General features: G+C 43.3%; 1 protein-coding gene across 1 annotated transcript in view; it reads left to right on the top strand.

Annotated features, from left to right (window-relative positions):
* Window positions 1–17,234, top strand: part of slc4a5a (solute carrier family 4 member 5a) — a 78,164-nt gene that overhangs the window by 15,839 nt on the left and 45,091 nt on the right. The window contains exons 4-7 of the mRNA XM_041209921.1: window positions 9,807–9,967; window positions 10,689–10,844; window positions 12,955–13,050; window positions 13,305–13,360. Of these exons, the coding sequence (XP_041065855.1) occupies window positions 9,807–9,967; window positions 10,689–10,844; window positions 12,955–13,050; window positions 13,305–13,360 (469 nt within the window). The remainder of the gene's footprint in view (window positions 1–9,806; window positions 9,968–10,688; window positions 10,845–12,954; window positions 13,051–13,304; window positions 13,361–17,234) is intronic.

Below are 17,234 nucleotides of genomic sequence, written 5' to 3'. Positions count from 1 at the left end.
CTGGTAAGCCTTGTATCAAAAAACTCTTTGACACAATCTGTCTATGGGGTCGGCAGATGTGGGTAATCACACCTCGTATACATCCATCCACTTCAAGTAGGCGTCTATAATCAAGATGAACATTGTTCCCCCAAATAAAGCCCCTGTAGTTAATGTAGAGGCGAAGCCATGTCCTTCCTAGCCATTCCCAGGAATGCAATGGAGCAGAAGGGGGCCATTTTTGTACCTATTGGCACTGTATGCAGCTCTTGACTAAGTTTTCGATTTCTGTATCCATTCCTGGCCACCATAAGTAGCTGCGTGACAAAATTTTCATTCTAGAGATGCTGGGGTGAGCACTATGCAAGTCGGTCAATAATGGCTTTCTTCCTCTCGCTTCCCACAGCAAGATGCCATCCTGGCAGGTGAGCTCGTATCTCCTATTAAAATAGGGCTTCATTTCATCAGACTTTGGCTCATTAGACCATGCCTGTAAGACTTGTTCCCTTATGTGAGACAAAACTGGATCGCGGTCTGTCCACTCTCTGATTTGTTTGGCATGTACTAGTGATGAATCCAGAAGATTTAATAACAAGACAAGTTTTTGAGGAATTGGGATGTTCATATTGCTGTCTTTTAGAGGTAATCGGCTCAGTGCGTCGGAATTTGCAATCTGGCTTCCCAGTCAGTGGATAAAAGTATACTCGTAATCAGTGCCCACCTTTGGATGATTGCAGAGGCAATTGGGGGTATTGCCTTATCTTCCCCGAACAAGCCTAGCAGTGGCTTGTGATCGGATACCATGGTGACATGGCAACCATGGATGTATTGATGGAACTTCTTAATGCCATATACAAAGGATAAGTCTTCTTTCTTTATTTGTGAGTATCTTCGTTCTGCAACATTGAGTGTTCTTGAGACATAACCAATGGGCCGTTTGGAACCATCCACCATCCGGTGGGAGTGTACTGCCCCTACTCCATAAGTGGATGCATCACAGGTCAAAATTAATTCTTTCTTTGGGTCGAAGTGTACCAACAAGGCCAATGAATGCAACAACTGCTTTACTGTCATAAAAGCCTGTTGTTGTGGAGCATGCTAAGGTCACCCGTGGTTTTTCTTGAGCAAACCGTATAATGAAGCCAGTACGGTTGACAAATTTGGGAGAAAACAGCCATAATAGTTAATCATTCCTAAGAAGGACTTGAAATTTATGGTGTTTTTCAGTGCTGGCGCCTCACGAATATCTCTCACCTTGTCTTCTAATAGATGAAGGCCCGGCGATCCAGGTAAACCATTTCTTTTGCTTGGAGGATACATTTTTCTCTTTTCAAACGTACTCCGGCTTGTGAGAAATGCTTCAGTACCTCTTCCAGGTTGGCCAGGTGTTCTTCATCAGTTAGTCCTGTTACTAGGACATCATCGAGATAAACCACAACATGGGGCAAACCTTGAAGTAAATTTTCCATTGTCCGTCGGAAAATGGCACAAGCCAAAGAGACTCCGAAGGGTAACCTGGTATATTGGTATAACCCCCTATGTGTGTTGATAGTCACAAAATCCCGAGGGGCCTTTTCTAGCTCGACTTGCTGGTAAGCGTGGCTCATGTCAAGTTTCATATATGCCGTTCCCCCTGCCAGCTTGGAGCACAATTCATCAATTGCCAGTATAGGATGCCTGTCAAATCTAGCCACTTTGTTAACGGTCAACTTGTAGTCACCGCATATTCGCACGTTCTGGTCAGTCTTTAGTACTGGAACTATGGGTGCTGCCCATTCGGAAAATTGTACAGATTGTAAAACTCTCAAGCTTTCCAGCTTGTCCAACTCAACATCAACTTTTTCTTGTAATGCATAGGGACTGGTCTCACCTTCAAGAATCTGGGGGTTGCCACATGGGATCGACATGGATTTTAGCTTGCAGCCCTTGAATCTTCCCAAGCGCTTCCCTGAAGATGGAGGCATATTTCTGTAATAATTCTTGCAGATCTTTCATTCTGAGTTGAAAAATCTCCATCCACTCCAACTTTATTTCCCTCAGCCAGTAGTAACCAAGTAGACTTGGATCCTTCTCTGCTACTGCTGTTAGGGGTAAATTAATAGACTGATTTCCATATTGTATTGGAACCTTTTAATAAACCTCTTACTCGTATGTCTTCACCAGTATATGTCTTTAATTTAGCATCTGAGTTTTCCATACTTAATGGGTGGTCTCCCCCATTCAGATATTTGAACGTATGTTCACCTATAACTGTTGTGGATGCCCTGTATCCACCTCCATTCGGATGGGTTTCCCATTGACTTCCACTGTCATGTAGATAGGCTTTGTTTTACCAATTTTTTTAGTTGTGTAATGAGTAAATATCTGACTATTATTCTTCTGGTTCTTCTATTATCTGGATTTTACAATTTCTACCCTTTTGCTTAAAGTTTTGTCTTAATCTGTCTTTACAATATCGCGTAATGTGCCCATTACGATTGCAGTAGAAACACTTGGCTCTTTTAAATTGTCATTCATTTGCAGGCTGCATGGTTCCATTTCTGCCATTATTAATGCAGGTTTTTGCTGTTAAACCATTGCTTTTTGCTGGTCTGTTAATGGTGGCTATTTCCTACCTGGTCCACAGAGCCCTGCGCTTCCACACAATTTCTAACTGATGCTTCCCTCCCAATGTGAAGGACGACGCCATTTTGTGCTCCCTTTATTGCTTCTGAATCCTTGACTGTGCTTCCCATTGCAGGCACCAACTCCAGCACCTTGCTAAAGTCTAAATTCGTTGCTGACAACAACCCTTTTTGAATGCCGTCTTCATTAATCCCACATACTAATTGGTCTCTTAACATGTCGTTAATCGATGTCCCAAACTCACAGCGCTCTGTCAGTTGTTTTAAGGCTGCTACTTAGCAAGCGACTGTCTCTCCATGGGCACGACCCATTTGAGTTAAATTCAAAACACTGCGCTGTTACCGAGGGCTTCGGCTGAAAGTGGCTTTTCGCAAGATTTACCAACTCATCAAAGCTCTTGGAATCTGGGGCGTTGGGTGTTGTTAGACTACAAATTAGGCCGTATGTTTTACTGCCACATGTCGATAAGAGGATCACTCACCTCCTCTCCTCCCCCGATATGTCACTGGCCAAAAAGAAAAATGCAAGGCGTTCAATATAATGTAATCGGTGGTCTGATCAAACGGTTCGATATGATCAAACTGTGGCATACTGGAGGAGATAACTTCAACGACTATGGTGAAGGCTGTCCTTATAATCACTTTGCAAGGTACAACTGATTTACTTCTGTTGAATTTCCGTGGCTTTCTTTGGCTATGTCAACTGGTCGTGTTTTGCCTTGTCACCAGCTGGTATGTTCCTGCTGTCGGGGCGCTTTGCTCAGCGAACACGGTTGCATGCCTATCTACTGGTGAGTGAGTTGGTAAACAAGATAACTGCAGATGTAGAGACCAATGTATGATGAAGCACATGCTGTTTATTAACACAAGTAACATAGCACTAACACGTGTGCTTCTCCAACCAGGCCCTATTCTAAACTACTGATTAACATTGTAGCTCGTGCTACACAGCAATTGGGTAAAACAGTCACGTGGTCAATCTGCTCACATTTTCTTAAAGGTGTATTGCACCTCAAATTACCACAATTCTCAAATTCCATATCCTTCCAACTGTCTCTAGCATCAGACACTGCTTAATTCACCACCTTCCCATCACTCATCTATGAACAATGTCAGGACCCACAGCTCGCATTCATAACTTTACCAAACCTTAACTCACTTGGCATTGCTGCAAGTCTGAAACTCACATCTGACAGCTTGCACACTTCCCGCTAGTCAAACATGACAGCTACATCAGCAAAACACATTACATAACATTCACTGAGAGACTTCCCTCTGCTTCGTGGGAAATGGTATGGCACAACTGGAGTTAGCAGCAATTAACCAGAGGGAGATAGGCACGCCTGCATGTCCTAACCCCATTAAGGAGACATTGCTGGGCATTATTGGAATGGCCATTGCTGAGGCTGTGAACCAGCAGCAGGACTGAAACCATTGAAGATGATGGTACCCTCAGAGCTAACCCCTCTTCTCACATCTCTCTTTCCTCTCATCACACAATCTCTTCTGGTTTACAAACCAGATGGTGTCAACATGCATGTCTTATTTTCCCCCTCCACTCATCTGCCTTTTCAATGGAGGAACATCAAGAAGAGAGTGATGATGAAGGCACAACACCGTCAACTGTTTTACAATGGCAGCCACCAGCTCAGATACTGACACTACTTATATCTGAGAGGATAGGTCAGAGGTGGAGTCTGCTCGTGGTGAGACACTGAGCACAAGTGGGCAGCAGCCAGGGTGGGGGGCAAGAATAATGCTGGTGCCAGCTCACCAGAGTGTGGGGTCACACACGAGTCCCTCTGCAGAACAGGAGTTTAGAAGAGTAAGAGGTGACTTAATTGAAACATCTAAGATCCTGAGGGGTCTTGACAGGGTGGATGTGGAGATGATGCTTCCTCTTGTGGGAGAATCTAGAACTAGGGGTCACTATTTAAAAATAAGGGGTCACCCATTTAAAACGGAGATGAGGCGAAATGTTTTTACTCAGAGGGTCATGAGTCTTTGGAACTCTCTTCCTGAAAAGGCAATGGAAGCAGGGTCTTTGAATTTATTTAAGGCAGAGTTGGATAGGTTCTTGGTAAGCAAGGGAGTGATTGATTATCGGGGTAGGCAGGATGCAGATTTGAGAGTACAGTTAGATCAGATATGATCTTATTAAATGGAGGAGCAGGCTCGAGGGGATGAATAGCCTGCTCCTGCTCCTTGTTCGTATGTTCATATGACATTGATGGAGCAGTTTACAGAAGAACAGTGATGGATATGCACAATGAAGGGCTTGGGGCAATGGGAAGCCTGCTGGAAAGCAGTCAATATCAAGGAGCATGGAGGAGTTCAGCACTAATTTGACACAGCGCTTGCAGACGATACTTTCCAGTATGGAAATGGTGGCCAACTCTGTTCTCACACTTCTAGACCCAACCGTGATGCAGGCACATGGTGGCCAATGTTACAATTTCCATTGCAACATGTTTTTACAGTAGCTCCTGCAGTTTCTAATCCAATGACAATGGCATCTCAGGATTTGTTTGCATATTAAACAAAGACATCACGAGAATGGGAAGTTATTCAGTCAAACACCATGATTTGTTTACTGAAAATATATTTTCCAAAAACAACTCTTTGAAGTCAATAAATAGCTGTAATCTGCAGCATGACTTAAATCATAATTTAGACTTTAGGATTAACAGTTTTGCTTTTTTAGAAAGGGCCCTTTGTGCCGGTTTAATTATATCTTGCTCTGATACCTGTGTACACCACTAAATCACAAGAAGACCAGTCTGTACCAAGGAAACCAGAAATCATGCTATAATTAAATTATGGTTTCCTAAACTTTTTTTCTTGCATGTTTTGCTGGAGCCTTGGTACCCAATTGGCAAACTATCCTGGGTAGATCTAGTGTACCTTCAATATCTCTTTGTCCTTTTGTCTGTGACATCTTTTGGTTATCTCCACCTATCACTGGCCCTCTATCCAGCTGTACTTGTCCCACCCCCCTCCCTTAAACCAGCTTATATTTCACCTCTCTTCTATTTTTACTTAGTTCTGTTGAAGAGTCATTCAGACTCGAAACGTTAACTGTGTTCCTCTCCGCAGATGCTGCCAGACCTGCTGAGTTTTTCCAGGTATTTTTGTTTTTGTTTTGGATTTCCAATATCCGCAGTTTTTTGCTTTTATCTTAATGTACGTGGCTACCTAGAGTAAGAGGGAGAGGGAATTAACCACACTCCATTGTCTTCAATACATATTTAAGGGTTTGTTTTAGACTAGAATGCTCTATTAAACACATTGTCATAACTTTTAAAAGGAAAATGGATCAATAAAGAAATAAATACTTACATTTATGTAGCACCTTTCACAACCTCACGACATCCCAAAATGCTTTTGAAGTCATTTTGAATTAAAAACAAATGCATTTCAAATTGCATTTATTTTTGGCAAATCAGATAAGCAGAGCACCAATGTTGTAATGTAGGGGCTGAAGAAAGATCAATTTAAAAAAGGCTAAGGAGAGAATGATGAGCATAGAAGGGCTCCTCTAGGGCAGTACAGGCAGCAACAATGCTGGTTAAGCACTCCAGTGATGCACTCAATACCATGGGGCAGCTTGGCTTTCATTATATTCATGCTGTCAACATGTGCTTTAGTTGCAGAGGTCTGTCATGGGCAAGGTGGATAGCAGATAGCCCCTCTTGCCTAGTAGTCACCCTGTGGCTTGGTATAGTGGCTCAAATACTTATGGTACTGCCCACTAGCAGAGAACAAAAGCATCAAGAGTACTACCAGGCATTCATGATGTGCTGGGCATTGTCACATACAGGCTGCACATTCAGGGAGTGGAAGCTTTCAGGTCTGCATCTTTGGCACCTTGCCAAATGTGGAGAAGCCTGCACTCATGGCAAGGCCACATGCACACACCACCTGCTTCTATCTTGTCGAAGAGAATGCAGTATTCTTTCTTCTCCTGGCATGCAGTATGCCAGTCAGCTCCCTTCTACAACAGTGGATGGCAAACAGGCAGATGTTTCAGACATTGCTGGCTTTGGCCTGGAAGTATCCTGACACAAACATCCTGGCCATTGCCATCCTCACCGCCAATGGCAGCGCCTTCCTCGCCCTACTCTGAGGCTGCAGTTCTACTTCAAGAGGTAGGTTTCAGTGAGTATCTCCATCGTAACACTGTCCCGTGGTGAGGTTGAGGAAAGAGACCCTGTAGATGCTGGGTGCATGATAAGGCTTCCTGCTGCAGCCCTTAATCTCCCCCTCCTCCCTACCCCTTACATCCCTCTACAAGCCCCTTGTCCTTTTCTGTGTTGCCTCTGATCAATTTCCCTGTCAGGCTGTTATCAAAGTGGATGTAACTCTAGCACCCATGACTGGCAGCAAATGGTCTAAAACCTTCAAGTCCCGAAACAAGACCTTCACCACATGCAGCACCGCTTCCTGACCACTCCACCAACTTTAAGTAGCAGTATAAACCTTTAAACAAACTCAGACAGAGCCAATGGGAATCAATTAGCGATTAACATAAGAGAGGTTGATGATGCCTCTGGTTCTTTGTGCTGCTGAACACATGTTCAGCTTTGCATGTTTGAGAGAAAGTGTTAGCTGGAGGTTGAAAATGGCAGCACTGGTGTTAAATCAGCATACACACTGACTGATGTCAATTTTGGACATATGCTCCAAACACCAGGGTTAATTTTCTCATCAAAATAGAGTCCGGAACAGGCTACACCAGAAGCAATACACATGCGCTGATGCCATTTTTTACCCAAGTCAGCACCTCAAGCATCATAAATAGATGTGCCAAGGAGCGAAACTTTGCAGCCTGCGATTTTGTGTGTGAATAACATGAACGCGTCCAGTGAGAAGAGAAAAATGCTCTTCTGCTAAAATGTTCAAATGCTGCAGCAATGCAAAATTAACCAAAGACCATCCCTATAGCCTTCTCCCCTACCTCTGAGTAAGTATGACTTGATCCACCCCTCCCCAGCTCTTGACACAGCTACAAGTAGCAGCTGCCTGTGTGAGCAGTGGAAGAAACTCCAACTCACCTCCTGCCTTGTGGCGCTGATGACAATGTAGCAATAGGGCACATTCCTTGCTCTTTATTTTGATTGTGTTTATTAATTGCCATGAGATCAAACTGCTGCAGTGAGTGGTGTGAGTTTGTTGTGTGAAATCCAGTTTGTAAGTAGAATTTGTAGATTTCCAGCAAAACATTCCGTCAGCTGGTAATGGGTTTCTGATCCTGCGCACAGGAATCGCTTGCCAATCTCACACAGTTTAATCGACTGGCATTCTCTGGTATGCCTTGTGGAATGTCCACTTAATGCAGCTTTATCACTACAACAGCAGAGGAGTGAGATGTCACACGTAAGGACCACAACTCCTGTCATTTTCCTGCGTTGCCAACATCATAAGTTTAAATTATAACTATGATCTCGGAAAGCAGTTGCTGTTAATGACACGGCTGTAACCATTTACAGCTTCTCTAGATCGACCTTTCGCTTCTTTGCTTGTCTTGTCCCTGTCCCTGTTGCCATGTGTATTGCCATTTAATCACTCATTCCTACTTCCCTATCACAGCCCCATTGCACACCCTCAGCCTGCCCCTTCCCCCCTGCACACCACCCACTATCCCATCACAACCACCAACCCCATCCCCCACCAACCCCCGGCCTCCACTGGTTCTTTAACTGCTTCTAAATTGCCACATTCTCTAACTTTATCCAGTTCTGATGAAAGGTCATTGACCTGAAAAGTTCACTCTCTTTCTCTCTCCACTGATGCTGCCTCACCTTCAGAGTGTTTCCACCATTTTCTGTTTGCATGTCGGTGATGTCATGTTGTATAATTTTCTAACTTGTGTTGTGAAGCATTTAACGTTGCTTTGTCTATCATCAGTTACACAACTTTTGTCCCTGGTGAGTTGAACCAGTGAGTTGGAGGCTTGCTCTTATTTATATCTTTGTGTTTTTCTCTCTATTTCCCTTCCAACCTTATGTGCAGCAGCATTCCCCACTTCCTGTTGTTCCACCATCGGCCTCAATCTCTGGAATTTCCTCCCTAAAACTCTCGGCCTATCTATTTCTCTATATCCTCCATGGAGACTGTACTTTAAAACTTCGTCGATCCTAATGTCTCCTCTTTTGGCTAAGACTCAATTTTTCTTTGTTCCTGTGAAACACCTTGGGATGTTTTACTATGTTAAAGGCGCTATATAAATGTTGTTCACATTGCAGGTTGATGACTTGTCATCAGGTCATCGACCCAAAATTTTAACTTTGTTTCTCTCTCTACAGATTCCTCCTGGTCTGCTGAGTGTTTCCAGCATTTTCTGATTTTATTTCAGTCTTCCAGTGTCCATAGTTCTTTGCTTTTATATATTATTGTTGTAGATTGTTTTTTACTCACTCCTGGGATGTGGCATCACTGTCTAGGTCAGCATTTATTGCCCATGCCTAATTGCCCTTGAGAAGATGGTAGTGAGCTGCCTTCTTGAACCGCTGCAGTCCATGTGATGTAGGTACAAGCACAGTGCTGTAGGGAGAGATTTCCAGGATTTTGACCCAGCAGCAGTGAAGGAACAGTGATATATTTCCAAGTCAGGATGGTGTGTGTCTTGGAGGGGAACTTCCAGGTGGTAGTGTTCCCTTGTGTCTACTGCCCTTGTCCTTCTAGATGGTAGTGGTCATGGGTTTGCAAGGTGCTGTCTAAGGAGCCTTGGTGAGTTCCTGCAATGCCTCTTGCAGATGGTACACACTGCTGCTACTGTGCATTGGTGGTGGAAGGTGTGGATTTTTGTGGAAGGGGTGCCAATCAAGTGGGCTGCTTTTTCCTGGACGGTGTCGAGTTCTTGATTGTTGTTTGAGCTTCACTCATGCAGGTAAGTGGGGAGTATTCCATCACACTCCCAACTCGTGCCCTGTAGATGGTATTCAGGCATTGTGGAGTCAGGAGGTGAGCTACTCACCGCAGGGTTCCCAGCCTCTGATCTGCTCTTGTAGCGAGAGTATTTATATGGCTAGTCCAGTTCAGTTTCTGGTTAATGGTAACCCCAAGATGTTTATAGTAGTAGCAGGGTTGCAGTAATATCAGAGTTTGGGTTACTAATACACAATGTTCTGGACAAGGACTGAATTCCTCTTGTTAAGCATAGCTAAAGACCCTGTGTTAAATCTTTTTCACTCTCTTTTTCAGATGGGTAAAGTTTGAAGAGAAGGTAGAAGAAGGAGGCGAGAGGTGGAGTAAGCCTCATGTGTCTACATTATCTCTACACAGTCTGTTTGAGCTGCGGACATGTCTCCAGACAGAGACAGTACTGTTAGATTTGGATGGATATTCATTGCCACAGATCATAGGTAAAACATTGTTTTTTCTTCTGCTATGAGCTGGTTAAAAATCTTTCAAACCAAGTAAGTCAGTGCACATGACCTGGACTATAATCTGTGTGAAAATGTTTCAAACTGAATGAAAGTAATGCAGAACGCCTTCTAGCTTCTCCCACACATCAACATACCAAAACCAACATTACTGTTAATTCTGTTTAATGTGACACTAGACATACACTGAGTGTGCTCATTGGCATTCTGATAAGATTTGGCAAACTGAAACTCTTCTGCCTTCAAAACAGATGCAGCAGGTGGATCCTTGTAAAGGTGTACAAAATATTTAATGGGATAGAGAAAAGCTTAGCACAACACTTTCAGATACAACAGGATAAGAGGTGGGAGAGTTTGAAGGGCAAAATTAGGACAGATGCCAGGAACATATCAATAGCTGAGGCATGTTGCCAGGAAGGCTTGTTGGGGCTGGTACACTGTTATAATGGTAGATTTAGCATTGTGAAACAAGAAGATTAAATGGACTGAAATATTTTCATCCAAGACTTATCTTCTGATCTTATAGGAAAGTGACAGAGTTACAGCAGAGTGTGGAAGGATGTAAGTTTGCAACCTTGGTTTCCCACCTGTTAATTGAGAGATCACAGATAACTTGAAATGCTAAAGGGTAGAAAAAGGCAATTCGACCCACTAATGCCGAGTCAGTGTGACTAAATGACTAATGTGTCTACAATTGCAGATGACATCATTGACAAGCAAATTGAAGATGGACTTATTAAAGCAGAGGTTCGAGACCAGATATCATACATCCTCCTGAGAAAGCATCGCCACCAAACCAAGAAACCCATCCACCGCTCCCTGGTCGACATCGGGAAATCATCAACAGCATCATCAGGTAAGGAGAACTGTCCAAGCCCATGCATGAGGTGTCACTGAGGTCTTCATGACAAACATTAATGACAGTTCTTGAATAAGAAATCAACCATTAGGGATGGGCTTTATCTCTCTTTTCATTTCTCCGCGTTAACAGATTTCACATTTGGAGTAATTGCCATAATGGGCAGCAATGTCTCGGTTTGAGCAACATTCTGACTTCTGCTGTGGCAAGGGTCTCTGTTATCAAAAAACCTTGCGTTATTCTCACTTCTGTCATCAGCTGACCTCCTTCTAATTTGTTACTGTCCTGTTACACTCAAAGCCCTTAATGTCAGATTGTGTATTTTATAAATTGTTTTAAAGGCAGAGGTCCCCAAAATTCTTCTAGTCTGCAGTTTTGTGTTGGTCAGTTTCTGGATACTCAGTGTCTTTGTGACTAACTTGTACCTCCTGTAACTTAGAGATAATTTCTGAACATACCAAATTGGAGGTGCTTCTCATTGCCAGTTCAGTGCCTGCCCAAAATATAGTCAACTTAAGAGAAGGGGACTGCACTTATAGAAACAGGAGTTGGCCACTCAGCCCCTCAATCCTGCTACACCATTCAATTAGATCATGGATGACCTTTGCCACAATTTCATTTACCCACTTTTACCCTTGATACTCTCACCTGAGAAAAATACATTGATCTCAGTCTTGAACATTTCAATAAACTCCGCATCTACAGCTTTATGTGAGAGAGTTTCAGAATTCCAGTAGCTACTCTAGCAGTAGCAGTAAATATGGTGGATTTGGACCGAGTACGGAGGACAATTAGCTAATTGTCATGTATCAGGGTAATCAATCTGGCGGACTGAAGAGGCTAGAAACGCCAGTCTGCTTACCTAAATATCTGAGCTCTGATACATGAGAAATAAAAAAGATTCTGACCGGCAAGGTAGTAAAACATAATGATGCTCCACCAAACTGTGCCAGTGGACAAAAAGAAAATGCATTTGTTGCTGCTCCTTCCCTACATGCTGATGTCCTAATATCCATCTGAACAATCACAGGGAGGTGTCAAGCAGAAGTAAGGCCCCGTTTGGAGGGATTGCTGAGAACGGAAACTTGAGGGGCAATGTTCTTCTGTACTTTACTGCAGCTTGCTTTAGAAGAGTAATGAGACTGAAGCTTGTTGCTCGCTAACTTTCGCTCTGACATTTGGTACAGTGTGTGAGATTACAAAGGGAGTAGTTCAAAAACCAATGTCATCTTCAAGTGTATGATTGGACATCCTGTATTGATGGTGCTTTGTGTATTGGATAATCTCATTCTCACCTTTGTGCTACATTATGTACAAGTATAGGATCTCTGCACTTCTCTAATTCTGGCCTCTTGCACATCCTTAATTTGCTTTGCTCCACCATTGGTGAGTGTGTTTTCAGCTGCCAAGGCCATGGTTTCTGGAATTCCTGCCCTGAATTACCCCATTTCTCTACACCTCTCTTCTCCTTTAAGACACTCCATAAAACCAATCTCTTTGACCAAACTTTTGGTCACTTGCCTTATAATTCCTGATGTGGCGTGATGTCAAAGTCTGTTGGGTAATGCCACTGTGAAGCAGCTTGCAACATTTTACTGTGTTAAGAGGTGCCACATTATTGCAAGTCACTGTTGTTGTGTTACTTCAGGGCTCCAGATAATGCAGCGACACACGTGAATGGAAAAGATACGTGGGAGTTCCTTTCCTCTGAACACTATCTGCCCATCAGGAGCAAAACAGAGCTTGAGAAAGATTCTTTTCCACTCTCAGCTAGTGTGAGGTTTCAGCACAAACAGTGCCCAGGAGGATTTGCAGCCAGGTTGAGGCAGAAAAGTGAGGCTGGTCTACGAAATGGAGATTGTCTTACCGATGGGCCAAGGATTAAGGCAGCAGAGAGCGAGAGGTTTGCTTGTGTATGCTTTCTTTTTTGTAATGCTGAGACTGGCAGCCAAAGTAGGAAAGACATTCCAGTGCCCAGTAAGAACAGAGAGAGAGAAAATTCTTGCCATGCTTGTTTCATGTAGACATGTTCCAATGATCCCCCTCACTAACTATATATCTTTGTTTCTTTCTTTACTAACTGTTTGAATTACCACATTGCCTGCAGCTCGCAGTCCCAACCGAGTCCCTGGCACTGGGACAAACTTTTACCGATCCACTGAAGACTTGGGAATGAGGCAGGCTCCCAGTTATGGACGGCTACGTAAGTCACCTACGCAAGTTACCCAGTGACCGGGTAACTAAGATGAAGGCACCGCATGTAGCCTACATGCATGCAATCTTTCCTTGGTTAATGTCCAAACAAACTACTTGCCAATAAATTGAAGGATTTCCTTCAGTTCCAAACCACCAACTCATTCGTTCCACTATCCCGTCAGCCCTTTCTTTTTCTGTTAGAGATTATCCTTGTGTGTTCCAAATTAAGTAAGGTAATTATGTATTTCTTCTACGTTGCAGGTCGCGCTCAAAGTAGAAGCATGAATGACATTGCAGATACTCCCAGCACAGACCAGGTAAGTCTAAATCATGGCCTATGGATGGAAACCATCATCATGCACTGGTTATCTGAACTGCTAGATGATTTCCGTTTTGAAGTTAAATCAGCACCATTTTCATGATCATATTAGCTAAATTTTTCCTGCCAGACTCAGCAAGACTCTCCTCTCTCCCTGGGGTGAAGGTTTCCAGCATGCTGTATTTGCCAGGGCACAGCAAGGGCAACTATAACTGGCCTCAGTTCCCTTGGCTGTGAGGAGCAGCATAGAAAACTTAACCTGAGTTGCTTTTCCTGAGAGTATCCCATGAACCCTGCTACAATATAAGTGTGTATGGACTCCAGTTAAAGACACATTGACATCAGATGCAATGCTCTTACTGCATCACTGATAGTGGCTAGCAACTGGAAAAAATACTGCACTTGGTGCATTTACAATGTTGAAGTGAAGGTGTATTTGTTAACTAACTAACAAATTATATCGTGGATGAAGTTGCATATCTCCTGGGAATCTTAGGAATTCACGTGCGTTGTATTTCCTGGACTGAGTCCTTGACACTTCTAAGTATCCCATCACTGAAAATAAAGCAGCACAAGTCTCAAAAAATGTTCTTTGGAAGCCTTTGCAGGTTTGTTCATTGACTAGGATATTTACCTGCATCGCTTTGATTCTAGCGTTGTCATCACCTCCAGTTATCCACCAGAAGAGCAGAAAACATTTCAGTCATTAAAGTATTATAATTAAATTCTACATTAAAACTAAACAATCCCGTGGCACCATTCAAAGAAGAGCAAGCACTTCTCCTAGAATTCTTATCAACGTTCTTTACTCTTCCAACACTTGGAACAAAAGATATATTGTTCATTTACCTCAATTGTTTGTGGAGTCTTGGGAAAATTGGCAGCCACATTTATCCAATGTAACAGTAGTGACTATACCTCAAGAGTAATTCATTGGTTATGAAGCTTTGAAGATGTCTTGAGAAACTTTTTTACTTTTAAAAGGGAACTCTGTATCCATTAGCGATTGGCTGAGGAAGGAGATGATCCAGCCGTGTTGTGCCTTCAGAAGTGATGGGCTGAATAATGCGCTCCAAAAGTGGGAGCGATTTCCATATCAGGCATGTTATCGGGCCTGATGATGTCAGGCAGCGTTTCCAACATCATCACGCCGGTTACAAATAATGCACTATGCAGTCAGGCCTAAAAGTCAGAACCCCATCAATGCTATGATAATCTCAATTAAAGCTGTAATTAAGGTCGTTAACAACCCAATTGACTGCCATAATACGGTCTGAAGGCAATAATACAGCCTTAGTAACAGAATCGCGCCCAATAGGGAATCCATTTTTTAATGGGTAAGCTTGTTAGGGCGGGTTTAAAAGCTGTAGCTGAGCACAGAGTCTCAGCTTAGCAGTTAGTACATCAGTGATTGCAGGGAGTGCTCATTTGGGTGAGTATACTAAGCATTCTGAAATCATTTGAGTAGAGGCCTTTTCTTGGCTGCGGAGCACTCTGCTAAGCGCTAGATTTTGTTCCTGCCCATCTCACAGGTCAATAAAGTATCTGTGACATATAGGCATTGTGGTCTCAGTGGGAGACACGATCTCCAGTGAGGAGGAGAGGAGAATGAGGAGGAGGGGGAGAGTTTGGGGAAGAAGGGCAGAGCGGGAGGTGCAGGATGCAGTGGTGGTGCTTGAAGGGGCCAGAGCAGTGCCAGAGCTTAAGGGTCCGGAGCCACTCAGAGATCCTCAGTGGAGGCGTAGAAGGTCTCATTCTGCTCCTAGAGTCTACAGGCAGTGATTGAGCTATCTGTAATTGTCAGAGACTCAATGCAGGAGAAGACTCAGGCTATCAGGAGCTATCAAGAGCCACAGTCACATCACTCTGTGACATGCTCACAGGGGAGATCTCCTCCAACTGCATAGGGGGGCACCCGATGCCTGTGGCTCTGAAGTTAACTGTCGCGCTCAACTTCTTTGCAATAGCCTCATTCCAGGCAGCCTGTGGAGACCTTAGTGACATCACACAACCTTCTGCACACCAATTCACCTTAGAAGCCTGTAAACTATTAAATCACACTTCTGCCAGAGACTTTTTACTCGATGCTGCATATGCTGGGCCCCTTGACACTGTCCCATGCCAGGGTGTCCTTTAAAGTACTGGCCATGACCTGGTCCCAGGACACGAGCTACAACTTTGGAGGCTGGACATCCCAACCTCCAGTACTCATTAGATGAGATGAAGACCTCAAACCCGCCCTATGGCTTGATTAGCCCCAGTTAATGTATTATCAGGCGCGTTCTGAAGGCGAGACTGGAAGTCGAAAGGCCGCCAAATTCCGGGTGCTGATCCCGCCCTCAGTACCCCAGCATTTTATTCAGCCTGATGATGAGCTAGATTTATCTGCATTGCAGTCAAGTAGTCCACATATTGAACTCTGACCTTTTGGTTCATTTCATCTTTGAATCTCAAGTCCTATTAACTTCAGTGTATCAGGTAGAACGTGAGGGAACCCATTGTTATGTACAATGTGAACATTCGCTCAGCTCCTCACACTACTGGACTTAGAGTTTTCCTTGGCCCAGAGGCAGTATTCAAAAACACAGGCACAGTAAGTATGCTGGTACATAAAAAATTGTTCTTCAGCATCAAACATAGAACTTAGTGAGGTGAAGTCTTTTCCAAATGCACTAACTCTTGCTGAGAGGTGAATGCATCAAAGCTGCCACCAGTGGTTATTCTTCATTGTTGAGCTGAAGCAGAGTGCTCACAGGTTATCCAACATCTGTACATCATTGGTCAGGATTGAAAGGAATTGTTCATTCTTCTCCTCCCTGGGACCAAATGCTGTTCTCAGCTGAGAGCTTGGCACAGTGTGGGAGTCAAACCTCGGACTGATGTGCTTGAAAACAAATGATACCTTCACTTAGCCTCTGAGGGAGCTTAAAGATTTATTTGAAAGAAGTGCAGGCACAAAACATAAAAGTGAAAGTATTGGTATTGAGTAGCGCAAAGAACAGATATATTCAATAACTTGATGCAGTTCACCTCAAGACTTATATTAAGTCACTAACTAAACCCACATTGAAATTATCACACTGAACCTGAACTTTTTTGCCTGTGATTTTCAAAGTTGGCAGCTCAGAAAGAAAAGTTATAGAAATATGGTGAAAAAAATAAACAAAACAATCAAGTTCGATTTACCATGGTTTAGTTTTAATAAAATATGCCACATTTTTGAATTGTTAATCAGATTATGAAGTAGCAGATTGCCATTGATTGGAATCACGAGAATGGAGCTTAGTTCTGTGCTCACATTCCTGATTTCACACCCTGCTTATAGACCTCAACATGTTGGCTAGCGTATTGAACAATATAGGGTCCAGCAGCTGCCAATATCTGTGGGGGGTTTGTGTAAAGGTTTCCCTGTTTGTTTTATAAAGTGAGTTTGAAACTCAGTTGCTGTGCTTTACTGCAAATCCTTTTTTAAAAGAGGAGGCTTGGTTCTTATCCAACCCCTGCATCTTCAGCTTCACCACCTTTATGGGATGTTTAATGATGCCTGGGTTATGCAGGTATCTGCAGCCAAGTACCCTCAAAGCCACAAAGAACTGTCATTTGTCAATCACTGGTTCAGTTGTCTTAGCAAACCCAGGATTGTAGGTATTGCAATGTGTTATCATTATTAAATGAACCATCCTGCCATTGCAACAGTCAGTTTTGGTAACAAGTGATTTTGACAGATGATAGCACATGCATCAAGCTTGGGGAGATGGTGGCACTGTCACTGAACTAGTCATTCAGAGGCCCAGGTTAATGAATGCTCTGGGGATATAGGTTCAAATCCCCCCATGGCAGCTGGAGAATTTAAATACAGTGAATAAAAAAAT

The sequence above is a fragment of the Carcharodon carcharias genome, chromosome 17 (assembly GCF_017639515.1).
Source record: "Carcharodon carcharias isolate sCarCar2 chromosome 17, sCarCar2.pri, whole genome shotgun sequence".
Taxonomy (NCBI): domain Eukaryota; kingdom Metazoa; phylum Chordata; class Chondrichthyes; order Lamniformes; family Lamnidae; genus Carcharodon; species Carcharodon carcharias.
Note: the sequence above shows the minus strand (reverse complement) of the source record. Positions and strands in the feature narration are given on the sequence as shown.